This window comes from Hipposideros armiger, unplaced genomic scaffold (assembly GCF_001890085.2).
Source record: "Hipposideros armiger isolate ML-2016 unplaced genomic scaffold, ASM189008v1 scaffold_615, whole genome shotgun sequence".
Classification (NCBI taxonomy): domain Eukaryota; kingdom Metazoa; phylum Chordata; class Mammalia; order Chiroptera; family Hipposideridae; genus Hipposideros; species Hipposideros armiger.
Genome location: NW_017731965.1, coordinates 243,253 through 261,985, shown reverse-complemented (window position 1 = coordinate 261,985; position 18,733 = coordinate 243,253). Strand labels below are relative to the sequence as shown.

Below are 18,733 nucleotides of genomic sequence, written 5' to 3'. Positions count from 1 at the left end.
CCAGCGTGAGCGGCCAGCAGCCGCAGTGAGTGGCCGTCCAGAAGCCGGCGACTGATCTGCCTCACCCGGGAAGAGCGCAATGATGGTGCCAACTTGGACCGGTGAAGCAACGTCCTCCACAACTAGACTGAAGAACAAAAGGACAGCAACTTGTCTGTTCCCCTTCCCCAGTTCCCCAGTGCTGTTCCCATTCCCCCAGTTCCCCAATAAAAATCTAAAAAAAAAAACACACACACACACAAAATTCATATATAAGTGTTAGAAGTCAGGAAAGAATTATAAATAAAAGCAATGAAGACTGAACTGGAAGGAACATAAGCTGATTACATATATCAAATGATACCTTAAGAGAAATACAAAGTGAAGAAGAGGAAATTTTAAGAAATTAAAAAGAAATAATTTGAAAGAAAATGACAAATTGAAGAAAGTCAAAGAAGTTCCAATATCTACATTATAGGAGCCCCCAAAAAAGAAAACTAAAGCAATAGAACAGAACAAGCTATTAAACTTCTCTGAAATATAAAAGGATTTGAAACTGCTGTACCTATTGAAAGCATATATGTACCTGAAAATATCAACCATGAATAACCAAAAATAAGACATATTACACACAAATTACAGGACTTTAAATTTTTAAAAAATTGGTATCTAGCTCAAAATGAACAAGTGGTTTATAAAAGAGAACATTAGATTACCATCAGACTTTTCAGCAGTAATGCTTTGTGTCAAAAGAAATTAGGGTAACATATATAGGGTACTTCAGGGAGAGAATATGTGAACCAAGTTTTTTATATCCAGGAAAACTGACTTTCAAGTTTAAAGTGACAAAAAAAAAAAACAACACCCTGTTATCAAGATGTAAGAATGTAAGCATTGTCAGGTGTAAGCAATGATGTTTTCATGAGCCTTTCCTGAGGAAATTACTGAAAACATGCTTTGTACACCAAAATAAATTCTAAAAATAACCCTAAGACATTGATATAAGAACTGGTGGCAAGCATTCAAGATATAATTATGTATAAAACTATGACTACATGAGGATTAAAATGAAGAGTAAAATATGTAATAGCTATCTGCTCTGCTGATATGACTATAGTACCAGAATACAAATGAGAGAGGAGAATGGGAAGACTATATGCAAACACTTCTAAAATATTCATTAATTGTATCTTTGTTTTAGAATGGGTATTTTAATTCTGAGACTACTGTCTATGCTATGTGAAATAAAACTAATGAGTAATAATGGGATAGTCTAATTCTGTCATCTTCTCTGTCTTTGACAACCAAGGGTCTTGACTGGGGGAAGGGGGTGGAGATACAGAATTCTTATAGAAGAGATAGGTAAAAACCCTATCTCCTGAATTTAAATTGAAAATACCAGAATAAACTCAGTAAAGTCCTCAAAACAATGACGAACTCAGCAGTCATGAGTATCACTGGAATCTAAATAATATTCTGAAAACACCATTTCTCAATAAATGAACCAGGGCTCTTTGGAGGAAGTTGTTGATTTGGAATAGGAAGCATACGGGATGAGCTGGGGATAATTTGTTATACCTGAGAAGTTTTGTCAAAGACTACTAGACTCGTGTCAAAAGCACCTGTGGGCCAACTTGAACACACTCCCAACGAGCACAGTTGGGATAATTTGACCTACCATGGGATAATAATTGTAACAGATTGAAACAATCAAATATGTTTAAATCCTAGAGTTCATAATGACATTTTTAAAGTAATAATTGGTCACCTTAAGAGGATAATAGAAAACCAATTAATTACATAAAAACTAATAAGCAAAGGCAAAGAATCAACATTTACCTTGCCTTTTCCATATGAATTGTACTACTGAGTAACCAAATAATACATGAGGGGAACTACCTCCTTATAAAAGTATTCCAACTAATGAATGAAAAAGAAATGAAAATTTTCCAAACTGGCTGAACAATGATCTAAGCAATGAACATTATTACTATTAACATCACAAAAAGTGAGACAGCCAGACCTCATGTGCCTTCTGGTGACAGACTATGACACCTCCTTTGGCTTTGCCAAAGAGATCACATCTTTATCTGATGAAACCCTGGATCCAGCTGCCAATTTAAAGGAAACACAGACAACAGAGGAACATATACGCTATACCGTGCATGTGCATTTAGCAAAATCCAGGCTCCCACAAACTACAGGTCAAATGGCTCAGGATCTTCAACCGTAAGAGGATAGTGGAGAACCTGTGGATTAAGAGACTTAAAATCGTTACCAAAATAAAAAACCGCGCTAGATTCATCCATTGCTGTGTCCATCAGCTCCAAATTATTCAACCACAAATAACTATACAAACTGATTTGAACTAGGCTCTTGAATTTCATGTTAAAGTACAAAATTCTGGAGAGCTCTTTTAAATTAAAATTTAAGACAAAAAAAAGTCATCTCTGTATTGTTTGAACATTTCAATTTTAATTATTTCTGATAGTAATTCAGTCAAAGAGTGGTTATCTTGTGGAGTTGGATGTATTAGATTTACAAAATATAACCACCAAAACGAGAGGCTTTTTCAACTAATCTCTTTCTTGTATTTTTCAATGTGAATTCTATGTAAATATGGCATTCCTACGCTTCCTTTTACGTCTTACATCTCTGCTATGTTTAGATCCAGAATGCACAATTACTGACACCTTTCATAGCTGGAATCTACAATTTCAAATCTAAAATTATTAAATAGATATCTCTGTTTTGATCATTTTAGGTGCCTGTTAGTATCTTTTGAAGCCAGGAGAGGGCACTGCAGAGCAGTGTAGCTCTGAATCCTTGTGAGGAGCAGCCAGAAAAGACCCTTTGCTACAAGAAATGTGCAAAGCTTTACTACAGAAATAAGAAAAAACTGAAGGAATAACTAGATAATCACTATAGGCCTTCTTTATTTATTAGAAAAAAGAACAGTTAAAATGTATAACTATCTAAATACATATCTAGACTATCAAAGATACATAAAGATAGATGATAGATAGATAGATAGTTATGTAGATACAGATATCTCCTTTCTTTCTTCTTTCAAGAACATTCCAAAGCTGAATCTGAAGTTGTGTTACAATATTTATTCTTTTGCTACTTCTGCTGTTAGTTATAAAACCAGTTCTCAAGTACTCTGTTGTACAGATTGAGTGTATATTGTTTTGATGAGTTCAAGTTTAGGACAAAGGAGATTTGATAGCCCTTTAACAATCTTACTGCAGAAATAATTTTGTAAACAATATTATATTATTCCCAGTTTCTGCAAAGGTTTTTCCAAACATGAAGAACACTATTTCAAATGTCAATTGCTCGGTTGCAGGGCAGTAGATAGGCGATTGAGTTCAGACCATCACCTGACACTAAGGGAAAGGTGACTAAGGCATATCATTGTCTTTTGAAGGTGAAATTAGAGTAATACGGTCTGAAGTCTTTTCCTAAAACTTGCTGTCTCAGGGCCCCCGTAGTGTGGCCTTGGGCATCAAACGAGCAGAAGCGCCACCATGATGGGGCGGCTCAGCTGAGTCCTCTGTTTCCAAAGTGATTCTAAACAGCATTCCTTAGGGGATGTGCTGTTGCCGTGAGGTCGTTACATCAATGCCAAAAGTCAGTTTTTAGGAGAGGGGAGAAGATTTAAGGGAAGTTTCATAATACATCATGGTAAACAGCCTATTGTGTGCTACCCTGCAAATGTAATTTCTAAAAAAAAAACCGTATCCTTGTCTACACAATCATTTATTCTCCTGAGCATTCTGGTGAATAATGAAATGAATTCAGTTTTTCATTATTGAAAAAAAATGAGTGTGCCACCTTCCCTCATGTGAGGGAAATTGCCAGTGTGTTCAATGATCCTTCCCTTTATGACAGATCTCCTGTGAAATATGAAAATTATATTGCTAGTTATGATGTTATCTAGGTTGTCGGTTGTTGCTGAAAAGACCGGTTTATGACTCCAGTTCTTCTCCAGCTATGGCCATGTGGATATATTGCTTGGTATTACAGCATTGTTTATAGATTGTTGGCAAATTGGAGCTCTGTAAGTTTGCACCTCAAGTTACCTAACTCGCGTTTAAAAGAAACTGGATGGTCTATTTTAACTGAACACAGAGTTCTGTCTCCTGCTTTTTTTTTTTCTTACAACTTTGTTTAAAACATGGTATAACTTACAGAATTTCCTCCATTTGCCTTGCTTAAAGACCCACCTAGCTCAGCACTTAAGAGTTTGCACTGAATTAATTTTCCTTATGCATGCATTTCCAACTTCTGTCCTTTACCCACTGCGCTCCCCGCCTTTGCCTATAGAAATTGTAACTGCCCAATAAAACTTCCACTTTTTCAATTAAGTCTTTGCTGACTACTTCAGACAGACCTATTTTCCTCCACCCAAGGTCCTCCAGCCCTCTCATCTTTTCTACTGTACATATCGCCTAGTACTTTGCTATCTACTGTGTCATAACTTTACCTTCGTAAGTAGGCCTTTCAATTCTAGTAAGCAAGAATTCTGACTCCTAGTTACCCTATACCTGTCATAGTCACTCGTCTCATACTAAGCTCAGGAAATCTAATCTACTCTATTGATCAAAAGGAACAGGTCACTCTCCAAGTATTACCTTTGGTCTGACAACTGGAGTTACACTTTCTCGTTACTTGTTATGATGCATCTTCTCAGGATGCTGTGCTTCCCTGTTCTTTCTCTGCCCTTTTCCTGCCCACTTTGGCTCCCTATACACCTGTCACCAGTCTGATTTCTGCCACTACCAAACAGGCCAGAGCTGAGTTCGGGGAATGCATGTTCTGGTTTCTAGTCAGCCTCTAAGATTTTTGTTTTTTTCTTAGTCCTTTTCCTTGGAAAAATGTCATCATTACCAACTAGGAAGGAACCTTGAAGGCTCATCTCATTTCATTTCTCTCCATCCTGATCATTCAGATCAGTTTTGGGTCACAAGCCAAGAACCAAAAACAGATGCAGGGTGGATTAGAGGACATTTTACTGAACAATGACAATAAAGAGTCCCATATTCATTTCCACATGAAATTCTTTGACAAATGAATAGCCTATTCCGATATAAGGTAACAGACATTGTTACTAGTGAGTTTAGCTAATGCATCTATAGCTGTGACACATGGCTCCACAAGTTTGTTTGTAGCTCTGCCTAATAAAAGTAAAACTAAAAAATAAAATTAAATGATAGAATCAATCCTATCATGATCCTTTTGTGAAAAAAATCATGTTTAATGTATGTAATGATTTCTCAGTATGTTGTCTCTTTACATTCCAAAACTAAAGTCATACTCGTAATTTTACAGCTTCGCAAGTCTGTTTTCAGCATCAGAGCAAGGAATCTTCTAGAAAAGGAGACCGCAGTCACTAAAATCTTAAGGTAACACCATTACATGTTGATTCATATTTAAACACAAGTGGGGTTATATTAAGCAAAAAAGAGCTTTTTTTTTTTTAAATGAACTGATTTTCTGAGTATCAATATATATAAATTCTGGTAGAAAGTAGGTTTGGGTAACTATGTATGTATACATAATGTCAAACACATCATTAATCTCTTTCCTGAAAAAGTAATATTTTATTAGTTCAATGAAGTTTCTTTTCTTGCACTTAAACATAAATTATCAGTATAAACATCTACAAAAAGATGAAATTAACTTACTTTTATTCTTACAAGTTTTATGTCTTTTGTGATATCCAAAAGACAAATCACAATCTAAGGGAAAAATGATAAAAAGGTAAGCTTTTGAAAAGTAATTGTGGGCCGGCCGAGTGGCGCGATGGTTAAGAACTGGCTTGGGACGCCAGAGGGCCCCGGTTGGGATCCCACATATGAGGGCCAGTGACACTGCCCTCTACAGCTAAGATGCTGAACAACAGCTCAACCTGGAGCTGGGCTGCTGTGAGTCGCTGGCGACGGCGTAGGCTGCAGCCCCTGTGGCAGTGGGTTGCCATGGGCTACATATGTAGCTAGCGTGAGCGGCCAGCAGCCGCAGTGAGCGGCCGTCCAGAAGCCGGCGACTGATGTGCCTCGCCCGGGAAGCGCGCAATGATGGTGCCAACTTGGGCCAGTGAAGCAACGTCCTCCACAACTAGACTGAAGAACAAAATGACAGCAATTTGTCTGTTCCCCTTCCCCAATTCCCCAGCACTGTTCCCTTCCCCCCAATACTCCAATAAAAATCTTTAAAAAAAAAAAAAGAAAAGTAATTGTTATTTATTAATGTATTAAGAATAAATTTATTTAAAATCTATAAGAATAAAAAGCATATCCATTTTAGAATACTTATAAAAACATATAATTTTAATGCTTTCTAAAATCTGCCTTGAAATAAAATATCAGGAAGGAAAATTAAGCTAGCTACTTAAGAGTATTTCATAAAACTATGTTGTAATATAAAATAACATGATCGTTATGAAAATGCATAAGCATGTGGAATATAATTTATTGGTTCAGGTATTACATAGACATGTGTAAATGACACAGATATTGGGAGCTGGAGGTGGAATTGCTAACCAGGCAAATGAATAAATTTATACTAGAAATCCCTCTCCAAATTTGTGCTAAGGAGTAGGAGTTGGATTCTCTTCTACTCTGCCTTTGTTAATAAGAATAGTCAGGAAAACATTTTCGCCAGAATGTGTATCACTGTAACTTGGATAACTGTAATGAACAAATAAGGCTAATATATGCATATGATTTGAGAAACTATCTTGACTTTACAACAGTACCTGGAATCTGTATGCCCAAAACAATCCTAACTATTTAGGACAATATTCTGTGTTTATTCTTCATATTGGCTGATGATTCATGTATAGAGTTGAGTATGTGTTGGAGTAGCACCTTCTATGAGATCAGAAAAAATATTTCTGGGGCTTGTATATTATCATCACAGAATACATTGTGATGAACGTAAAAGGTCTGGTTGAAATAGACAAAGGAAAGCTTCTAAGCACATTTATAACAACCTGTGTCCCGACTTCCGTTTGCTTCCAATGGGTTCAATCCTGGCAATAGCATCAGATAACACCGTGAGGCCAGCCTTGAACACTACGTGGTACTTCAGGGTCTTGATCAAGCTGTAACTGTACTAGACAAGTTCATGACAGGGCCAGTCCCTAGGGTCTTGAGGACTCTCTGCCACTCACACAAAACAGATCATATGCTGGGCCAGCCCTGCAGGAGTGTCGATGGGCTCACAGGGAAGAGAATTTGGCCTCAACCAGAAATGGCTCATAAGGGGATTATAATACTCTGAGCCAATATTCGGAGTCTACCTGCCTTATTAGGAACCAAAATGACCTTACTGACCTGCCCAGAATAATTGCCTACCAGCTAATGTGAACTGGCCATAGGAGCTCCCAGAGACTTTCAGGGCATAGGCACACAGGGCTGCTTGGCAGAAAGCCACTTCCAGAACCTCACTCACTTCCCCGTGAATCCTTTCTTAAATTTGATCTTCTGCTTTTCCTTTTCCACCACCTTTTCTTCATTCACCTCTCTCCCAAGTTACAATAAAAAGGTGAAACTCTCACTCACCCATCCAAAAGAAAGGTGAAACTATATTGTCTATTGAGCTGGAATGTAAAATCCCCTGGGTTGCCAAACAGGGACTATTCCCACATGGCTTTCTCCAGAAGGAGGGCCCCATTGGGCAGCACCTTGTTGTCTCTCAGGGTGACAGATTTTTAGAAAACTTCCTTCCAAGAATTCATGTGCCTTAGAGTTAGGCCTTAGAAAAGAACACGATTATCACAACAGCATGTGTTAACACGTTATTTGAAAATTAAAAAACAAAGTCAAACTTTTTCTGATATATTTAGCTGATTGGTTTGGCAATGAAAACTGACTTCATAGGTGCCCAAGGTCATAAAATTTAATGGGTTGGATGGATGAGATGCTCTAATGAGAGGAAAATTTAATTGTTGATTTTTAGATGTCCATGCAAGTAAGTGGTTTTCAAAAGAGAAAATTTATGGGGTACCTAAGCAAAATTTTTAAGACTGTCAGGGAATAGGGACACCCTCAGACTTGCCCAATAATTATGTGGTTTAAGGGACACCAGCATCAATAGCATTTTACTACAAAATGAGAGGGAGCTCTTTGGGGATGCTTGAACTACGTTACCAGAGAATCTCAGGAAATAAGAGTGCACATTTAGAAAAATTGTTTTAATTTCTTTAAGAACACAAAGTTGATCTTCAGAAAAGCCGTTTAGCTCTTCTGTAAAAATGATTCCCTCATTGCTGCTATACTAGTCTCTGAAAGAATTAAGGACAAGTTCAAGATTTCAAACAGATAGCTGATTGTGTTGCACTTACCTTTTTCCACTAATAATAGTAACAATAATAGCATACCTGCATTATAATGTAACCCGTAAGTAAGAAAGTCAAGAATAGGTTGTCTCCATGTCTATGGGTCCGTATATTACTATGCTGTTTTCCAACTAAAAAGAAAAAGCAAGAAGAGGGGGAAAGAGAAATTGAAAAGAAAGGAAAGGAAACATGTCCAGTCGCCGCAGGGCAAATGATTAAAACAATCCTGCACAAAATGGAGAAGAAAGGAGAGTTTCGACTACTCTCTCAGTGTCGTCTCACTCCCTCCAGAGGCGCTTCGTTCTAGGCTCTAACCTTTCTCTGTTAATTAAACTCTGCCAGGGCTCCTGGGTAACTTAGAAGTGGAAAGACAAAAACTATATGAGCTCACTTATATGTGGCATGTGAAATAGTCTAACTGAAGGAAACAGAGAATAGATTGGGGGTTGCCAGTGGCTGGGAGGTGGGGAAAATGGGGGAATGTTAGTCAAAGGGTACACATTTATAGTAATAAGATGAATAAGTTTTGGGGATCTACTGTACAGCATGGCGACTATAGCTAATAATATTGCATTGTATACTTGCAATTTGCTAAGAAAGAAGATCTTAAATTTTCTTGCCACACACACAAAAATGTAACTATGTGAGGTGATAAATGTGGTAAATTTATTGTTGTATTCATTTCACAATATTGTTTGTTTCTATTCTATTTTATATATCAAATGTATTAATATAAATTATTTGTATTATTCACAATATTATTTGTCAATTATACCTCAGTAAAGCTGGGGAAAAAAATGGCCCTCCCACAACCATTTGCATTTTGAAAGGAGGCTTTGAAAGAAGGAAAGAGCTTTAAGACAAAGAGGTAGAGATATAGTATCTTTGTAGATGAGTCTGTCTTGGTACAAAAGAAAAGAAGTCCAGCAGAGATCTGTTTTAGTGTTCTGTCACTCTTGATTTTCCTAAGTTTTTTATTTTCATAGACTTATTGTTCTTAGTTTCATCTAAGAGTCCTCCCCGCNCCCCCCGCCCAGGGAGGCAGGCAAGAGAAATTGAAAGAAGACCTGAGCTGAATTATTTGGCAAGTACGACGCAAGTGGGCATTTTTCCAGATTTGGGTGCCGATAGAAGTAAGTCATATAAACCTTAAATCCAGTGTGATGTCAGAGGAAGATATTATGAAATATTAGTCTTAAAAATAACTTTTTTAAAAAATAACTATTTTGGGAGAATAATACAAAATAAACCCCCAATTTAAGGAACTTGGAGGCCTGGCTGTGTAAACAGGTAAATTTTAAATTCCCAGTTCTCTGTGAACTTAAAGACTGGAGGAGATGCTGTTCAGGGTCCCCCCAGTTCTAACATAGGCTCCTGGACTTGGTGTTAGAAGGTCTGGACCAGTGTCTGGCTCTGTTCCTCTATCACCTTGAGCAACCCACTTCTCTGACCCTCAGTCTTCTCATCTGTCTTTACGGTGTAGACTGCCCAAAAATGTCATCTGAATAATCCGTTGATCAAGCAAAGTGAAATTTAATACTTATTACGAGGGAGGCCACCACTTCAGCAGTCTTAATAATGTCTCAGGAGGGATAGGTCAGTGGTGGATAATTTTAAAGTTTGGGTTTAAGTGTTTTTAGGTGGGGAGATCTGATTGAGATTGGGCAGCGAATTCTTGGGGGAAAAAAGAGTTTATATCATTTCTCAGTATATACAAATATCAAATCATTATGTTGTACACCTGAAACTAATGTAATGTTAAATGTCAGTTATACCTCAATAAAGAAAAAAGAGCGCAGGGGTGCCCAGGATGCAAAGCAGGTACCAAGTATCTGTTATCAACAAGTAGCTACTACTTCTCTGGGGAGGGCATCATTGTGGGTGGGGGACAAGAAACAGGTGACATTCTATTACTTCTTCACTGCTTTCGATGCTCTTTCTCCCCAGTCTGGCTCCACATTTCAGTTAAAAATTTTTGAGATGGAGTTTGCACTTCTTCTTTTCACTTTTCTTTTTGATTTGGGGGTAATTTCCAAGAAGACAGAAAATAAATGGTGACTTTATGCTGTCATTGACACTCTGGAAATCTATTTTATGCCTTTTGATTTTTAGCCAAATACATGTTTTATACCTTTATAACATAAATACAACTAAGTTTTAGTAACAGCATTTTTTAAAAAAATGTTTAGGATTGATGGACCTAGCTGGGCAGGGACTTGGCCTAAGTCTTGATGAGAACTAATTATTTTTAGGTGACTGGTTGACCAGTTGAGTGACTTATTGTCCAGAGAAAGGGGCTAGTTCATTAGTCTATAGTTGAGATAAATGCATGTTTGGAAAGTTCCTAAAGCTAACCATGAAATTATTTATGGCCTTAAATCCTGGACAGGCATTTCCTGGAATGAATAGTAAAGCCATATTGATGGAGAGGACTTAGTTCTTGGTACTAATAATTAAGCTGCGGGGCTGCTAGTGGTCTCAGTTCTCAGGGGACCCACATTTCCAAATATCCATCTTCCATTTGAAGCAGGATCCCCATGATTCCAGTATGTGGAATTTCCTATGAGTAAGAAATTCAAGCCCACAAAGACAGAAGTCTTTCAGAGAGAAAGGACCCTGGAGTTTGAGGTATTTGAATCATTGGAGGAGTCACCTTTTCTACACATAATCATCTTTATTTGCCTTCTCCTACTTATTCCTTTTTAAAATGAAGCGATGCCTTGAGAAATAGAAATGAATTTCTGGCTATATTTGAGAACTCTTTGATGAGAAACAAAGGTGGGCCATTTTTACACAACTTGAGAATACTATCACATGCTTAAATGCAGGTGACTCACTTGGCACAAACAGACATCTGTGTTGTTTTTTTCAAGACTTATTTGGAGAGTATTGTGAAAGACAAGATGTCCCACCACCTAAATTATAAAGCCCGAGGTTGCTATTAAATTCACTATTGTTTTGATTTTGACTATACCGTTCAGCTCCACTAAAGAAAGCTTCCATCAAAAGGCAGTGACCTTTTCACTACATCAGATGAAATCAAAACAAATAGCAGTGTGCTTTCAAAAATATCACTAATGCTACTGAAATTTCTCTAATTCAGAGCCTTGAAATTAAGCAAAAATGCATTATTACCCCTGCTATGCATAGAGAAACATTGAAATGAAATAAACATTTTGCACTGTTTTAGAAAGTTTCATTCTCTTGTGGTTTGCCATCAGTAACTCATTAATTAGGGCAATATCTTTATAACCTTTTTGAATGCTCAGTCTGGTATGATATTTGCATTCTGATATTTAGATCTATAATAAAATTTTCCTGGATATGCACTTATATTAATAATTTTTTAAAGTCTGAGGAATAGCCTTTAGTTGAATGCTACATACTACAAAAAAAATATTAAATACAATTAAATGACATATGTAAGGTTAGTTTTTCTCTTTTTCTTTTAAGAGAATTATTTTTATTGACTACAAATATAATTTATATACTACATAAATATAAATAAAATCACTACACATTTATTAAGCTATAGGTTTTTAAATGACATTAGTTGGATTTTCTTCCTGAAATAAAGTGCTTCTAAGACTTATTCAGTCAGTGAAGACTATTTCTGTATATCTTCTATATGCCAGATGTTTTCTGAGACACTGGATACATACGTTATTTCCTCAAGGGGTTCACAATGTTTGCCCTTAAGAAATATTTATGACACTAGTTAGATGTAGAAGCCTTCAATAATATCTCTAGATTTCTGAACATAACTGGGACAAGACAATTCATAGATAGTATAGTGATGGTTCCCTATTGAGTGACTTTAGCAATGAAAATCATTTCTCTAAAATGTACCATAAAATAAAGTGAACAATCCCAGTACCTGTGTGACAGGACCCAGGCTGAGTCAGTTGTGTGCAGGCTGATGTACAGACCCTGACCCCGGATGAGGTTCGGGTCCACACAAGCGGGGGCCACTGACACACGGACCCTGGCCCCAGATATAACAAACCTTGACTCTGGAGCCTCCTGCGTAGTCATAGGCGCTGGGCTCCGGTGACATAAGCCTTTTACGTAAGCATAATTCACAGCCGCGGGAGGGAGCATGCCACTTCTGCGCACTCTCCTCCCCCCAAACTTCTATATAATGGATGCTATTGCTGCATAAAGCTGTGAGCTAGCTAGCTGGTTCCTCCGCATGTCAGCTCTGCATGCTTTCTTTTCCCTGGGCATCTCACCGCCGAAAGCCCCCCAGCAGCCCCACGACGACGACACTGTGTTTCATATCTTACATTATATTTCATTATGCCATGAAAATGCCTTTTTAACATGAAGATAGAGGAAGAAGAAAAGGGATATGGGAAAAGAATGAATAATTAACATTTATTAGATCCATGCATGGTGCTAAGCTCTTGTGTACGTTGTCTCATTTAACCTGTACAACATACCTATGGAGAAGAAATACCATTATTACCCCCATGTTATGTATGACAAAACTCAGTCTTAGGAGGATAAGTAATTTTTTCCAAGATTACATACCTTGGAAACAATCTTGGATATCACATCAATCATCAATATCAACTGCAACATGATTTCCCAAATAGGCAGCCATATTTATGTGTCCCCAACAACTTATGCAACTAAGTTCTCCCATTTATTGAAAAGTGACTATGTGCCAAACACTGTGCTCTTTTCCATGCTCTCTCCCATTAGGTCCTCATAGCAACTCTGGAAGATGATTATTAGCTCTCTTTTAGAGAAGAAGGATTTAAGGCTCAGGAAGATTACCTGATCTAACTGAGGTCACGCTGTCTAGCAAGACAGAGTCAGATAGCCAGGAATCAAATCCTGGTCTGTATGACTCTGAAATCCACGAATTGACCCCACACTATGCTTTTAAATTATAGAAGATCCCATTCTCATGCCCACTGTTGACAAACTCTAAATCCCTTGTTTTTCCCACACTTCTGGCTGCTCCTCGGGGTCCCCATACAGGTTATGCATGATTCAAAGGTGCCAGGTCAAGGGGCAATTAGAAGCTGAAATCTTGCCCCCACTGTACCTTCTCAGGCGTGTGACCCTCGTCAATCAGCACCCCCTGGCGTGGGACTATGTCCTTCAAGAAGAAGGTAGAACCGTACTCTTCCCAGTCTCCTCCTTCTCTCCCCACACCCTCCATAAAACTTCCCATAGTGGAGGGGAACCAGCCATGTGTTATCTTACAGTAATAGGTAGAAGTATCTTCATAGAAGACCTTTTATTAGATATTGGTTGCAACTGATATCCCAGATCCTGATGGAAGCGCAAACTCAGGAAAAGTCACTCACTTCTGGTCTGCCCTGGTCCATACAGTCATATACAATATGCTGTGTTGGTGTAATAGAAATAGAAAGAGGACAGGCTTTGCAATCAGCCACACTTGGCTGCAAATCTGAGCAGTGGTGAGTCCTGGGTAAGTTTCTTCATTTGTCAAGTGGGGATATAAGTAGCCTCATAAGTAAATGAACAGTGTGCCATCAGGTATCACTCGGTAGCTCAGTAGCCAAACTGGATCAGAATCCTGGCTCCACTACTTCATGGATATTTGACTCTGGGTGACTTATTTAATCTCTCTGCACCTCAGTGTTCTCATCTGTTAAATGAGGTCTGAAATTAATAGACCCTGCCTTATAGGTAAGGGTTAAACAAGTTAGTATCTATAAAGCACTCTGTAGGTGATTTTTCATTGTTAGTAGTAAGTCCAAGACAGAACCACAGTTGCCCCCGAGATGCAGGAAATTGACAGTCACCTTCAAAGCAGATCCTCAAGGGCTTGCTTCAGAAGTCCCCACTGTTGCCCAGCAGAGACTGTATCTGAGGGGCATAAAATACTTTTGATAAATCAGTGTACCCTTTTCTCAGTTGATATCAAGTTTCTTGCTCACCCAGCAGGAAACAGTCTATCAGCTGCAGTTCTATACTTAGCTAAACTAGGCTTGAACATCTTCAAAGTACCATCGGATTATTTGTTCACATCATTTGCTGGATATTTGGTGGATATACTCCAAAACTAACAACACAGATTCATCAACCGAGGTTGGCATTGCTTACAGCTGGCTACAAGTCCCGGGCATGGAGAACCGTGATCCTCTGTAATGCCTGAAGTGCAGCTGTGACATTCTCCACTGCTTGATGTGACAGAAACAAACAGCCCTATATCAAAAGTAGGAGACCTAAATAGGCTTTGGCAGGAGACTAATCAAACAAGTAGAGACCAGTGTCTTGCAGAGACAACTGGCAAATGAAAGGCGAGGTCATGGTCAAGGTATTGGTAAAGTTAGGCCTGATTGAGTTGGCAGGTGGAGATTGATTGTGAGCAGGATTTAAATCAAAATAGCTGGATAAGAGGGGCTACTGAACAGGGCATGGGGAGTAGCTGGAACAGAACCTGTAACTGCCATCATAGTGAGCACAGACAGCTATGGCTGAGATGAGCTAACATTGTCTTCTCCATGGGGTGTCATTGCCTACCTGGGACCTTAAGCGTGCACATCACGTTGGAGCCCTAAAACTTCTGGGTGGATGATGATTTATGTAGAGGTGATCCTTCATAGACTGTAGGCTGAATGAAAAGTATTTATCTTGGTCTCTGGCCTCTCTGATGGCCCTGTTCTCCTAGCTGTCTCCCACCACGGTCCTGGATAGATGAACTGACACCTGGGCTCTTCTCTAGAACATGAGCCTCTGGTCATATTCCTCTGAAAGAGAGGATGGGACTGATATTATAGAGACTGAGGAGATCATGGAGTTTTCTAGAAGGTTTTCAAATTCCAGTGATTCCCTCCCAAGGGTCACCTGTTCTTGTGTGAATGTCATTAGCTATATGACAAGGGAACTTTGAGGAAAGGAAAAAAGAGCCTCTTCATTCTTATTCTGTTCTTTCTTATCTAGACCCAGAGCTGCCAATTTCCTGAAGCTGGCCCAATTAATTGGGACATCTAAGAGAGCTTAATAATGCATTATTAAGCATCTCACCCTATTTGTTTTTTCCCATTTGGCAAGTTCTTCTTTTCGAATTATACAAGGTATAATCAAACAATACGGTGAATATTTAAATTAAAAAAAGTATTACAGTAAAAGACATATGGTCATTAGTCCCCTTCAAAATATTTCAAACACATGTATCCCATCATTCTTGCCACTTTCTGAAGTTGTTCTGGAAGTCCTCTTTCGTGAATGTCTTTAGTTGCACTGTCATGGCTGCCTCAATGTCCTTTATCAATTGAAAACATTTACCTTTCATGGTCATTTTGACTTTGAGGAAGAACCAGAAGCTCATGATGTCAGATCCAGTAGACTATGGAGGATGAAGACACAGCATAATGCTTTTATTTGACAGAAATTGCAGTAACAGAAGTGATGTGTGACATCACTTTCTGTTGTGATCACAAAATATGGTGAATGCTGCTGCCGAGTGCCATCCAACAGAAAGGCAGGAATCTTCAATACAGGAAGTGATGGGTCAAACCTTAGTAACATCTTGTGACAAGTTTCAACTTGTTCGGTACCGTCAGTCAAGTGTGAGCTACCAAGGAGAGAAGGTGTGTTTTGAAGTGTGCCATAAATCACCCTCCATCATGACAATGCTCTGTGTCACACATCGCGTCCGATATACGGAAATTTCTGTCAAATAAAAACATTACAGTGTGTCCTCATCCACCTTATTCACTGGATCTGGCACCGTGTGACTTCTGGCTCTTCCCCAAAGTCAAAATGATTCAGGACATCGAGGCAGCCACAACAGAGCAACTAAAGACACTCACAAAAGAAGATTTCCAGAACTGCTTCAGAAAGTGGCAAGAATGATGGAATAAGTGTGTTTGAAGCGAGGGGGAGTATTTTGGGGGATTAAAGGCAACGTGTCTTTTACTGTAATAATTTTTTTTATTTCAATATTCACCATGTTAGTTGATCACACCTCGTAGTTTTATTGGTTAGCCCAGCAATTCAGGAACTTTGGATAAAGTCTTGTTCTCTGCAGCTCCACATTCTGGGTACAACTAGAAAATGCACTCAGTACCACTGAGAAGGCCTGAGTACCTGCAGCATCCCACAGACCTTTGGGCTAGACTTGCCAACTGCTCAGTGGAATATGAGGGAGGGGAGGGTGCTGCGATGGCCCTGCAGATGAGAAGGTGGGCTGATATCCCTGAAGTTGAGTTTGGGTCAGCCTCCTGACACATCAGCAACTTTTTATGACCAACATTTAGCAAGAATAGCCTGAAGTTTTAAGAAAACAGAATGTTGGGCTTTAATATGCCCAAAATTGATTAAATATTCAATTATTAACATCCAATTTATTAAATACATTTATTAATATATTTAATGTGTTGTAAATAGTCATGTATTACACACTAATTATTAATATTTAATATATTAATGTTAAAATATGTATTAATCAAAAATTTAATCTAACTATTACTATAAATATTTATCTGTAATTCTATTAAGGCTGCCTAGTTGTTGGTTTTCCTTTTTAAAATTTGCATGACACTTAACTCTTGTGTAGATTAGTTGAAAGACTAAGTGGATAGATGGAAATTAAGTGTATTCAGAGAACAGTAAACTAAGGAGAGGAGATCTGTGGATATATGCATTTGTTTACAACATCAAATAGTGAAAAATTTCAAAGTGGCAAAATATAATTTAATTGAAGCAAAATTTTATGTATATGTATGTATGTATGTATGTATGTATGTACATATATATTGCTTTTTAACAACCAAACTTTGTTTCATTCAACCATTAAATTTTTTATTGATATATAGTTGACATAGAACAGTATATTAGCTTCACGTATACAACAATGATTTGAGGGACATGTATGTATTGCAAAATGATCACCACAATAAGCCCAGTTAACGTCCATCACCGTATATATTCTAAGATGTTTTTCTAGGTAGTACCTGATTTGTGATAATCAAAATATGTTATATTTCATTGAGATAATATCTGCTTTGTAGATTACTTTTAAATACTCTCCAAAGTAATGATAACATTACTCTGGATTAAAAGGGCTGCTATTAAATTTTACATAACAGATGTGGGAAGATATTTTAACAAGGTTTCTCTTTTACTGTTTTATCATTGGAGGCTAAAGGAATAAGTATTATAGAAAAATACATATCTGTGGAAAGCATTGGTTCGTAAGGTTTATGCAACATTTGCAAAAGTTTACGTTTATTATAATAAAAAGTTTAGTCTTTGCATTGTAATTTACATTTTTCTGAGTCAGTAGTTGGATTACTAAAGTTGAGCTCCAGTGAATGGTGTGGGGTTTCAGACATTTTATATGCTGAATTTTAATAGTTGCACTAAAGGCATGGATTTCCCATGAGTTAATTTTATTTTATCGTACCTGCATATAAGACCTTAAAGGTTTCTTTTATTTCTCAAGCTGCAATGAAGTTCTAGTCGCCCGTGTAGTTAGATGCCTATATATAAAAACATTTTTATGAACGCAAGATTGGAAAGCACTAATCTGCTGTTGCTATTAAAGAACCATATCCATTTACTCAGGACTGGGCTGATTCACAAAGGAGTGGGTATTCACTATGATAAAAATGCAGCTTTTTATTCAGAGCAGCAAGAGCCCATCACAAAGGAACTCACCCATTAGGATCTGCTGTTGTCTCTACTTTGGACAATCAACTTGTCACTTCAGTGAAGTCAGGTAAGAGCCCTTCCCAAGAAATACTCATTATCTGTTTTCTTACACAATTCTGCAATCATGGTTTTACATAATTAGTATGGAAAGACTCTTTTCCTGTTATCCATTGATGTGGTTCCATAATATTAACCAACATCAGACAATATTTTACAACGTGTTACCTTGTGGAGCTCAAGATTGGAGTAAAATCCCTCAAATTTAATGCTCTGCCAGGTTGTACTGCCCTTCTTTTAGATGGCAATTATATTTAATACTAGATGGTATCGTGTCATCTAACTTTTCTATAATGAATGAAAATAATTTGAAGACTCACAGGCCTCTCTTTTTCATTACAGAATATGCTCGCTTTTCCCACACCTTTGTTCTGGGACATTAAGAAAAAAGACATGGAGACAGAGAAGAAAGAAATGGAGGGCCCCCCTGCTACTGTTTCTATAAACAACTAGTGGCGTTTAAAGGCTAATAAAGCTCCAAAGATCTCACATATAACCATAATCTTTGGGCCAATTTAAAAATATTTTAGATGGAGAAATGTCAAGAAAAATAGAGACAATTTCTTAAGACATGATTCTCTTCCCTCAGCCTCCATGAAAGATCATATATATATCATATATATATATATATATATATATATATATATATATATATATATATGGCTGTCATGTAAGGGGCAATTGAAATTCCACAGCACAAAGGCAATGCAGAAA

The 18,733-nt window shown here is 37.7% G+C and overlaps 1 protein-coding gene across 1 annotated transcript in view; it reads left to right on the top strand.

Annotated features, from left to right (window-relative positions):
- The window catches only part of NALCN (sodium leak channel, non-selective), a 300,278-nt gene that overhangs the window by 225,980 nt on the left and 55,565 nt on the right, over positions 1-18,733 (top strand). Inside the window, exon 18 of the mRNA XM_019625115.1 lies at positions 5,314-5,387. Coding sequence (XP_019480660.1) covers positions 5,314-5,387 — 74 coding nt within the window. The remainder of the gene's footprint in view (positions 1-5,313; positions 5,388-18,733) is intronic.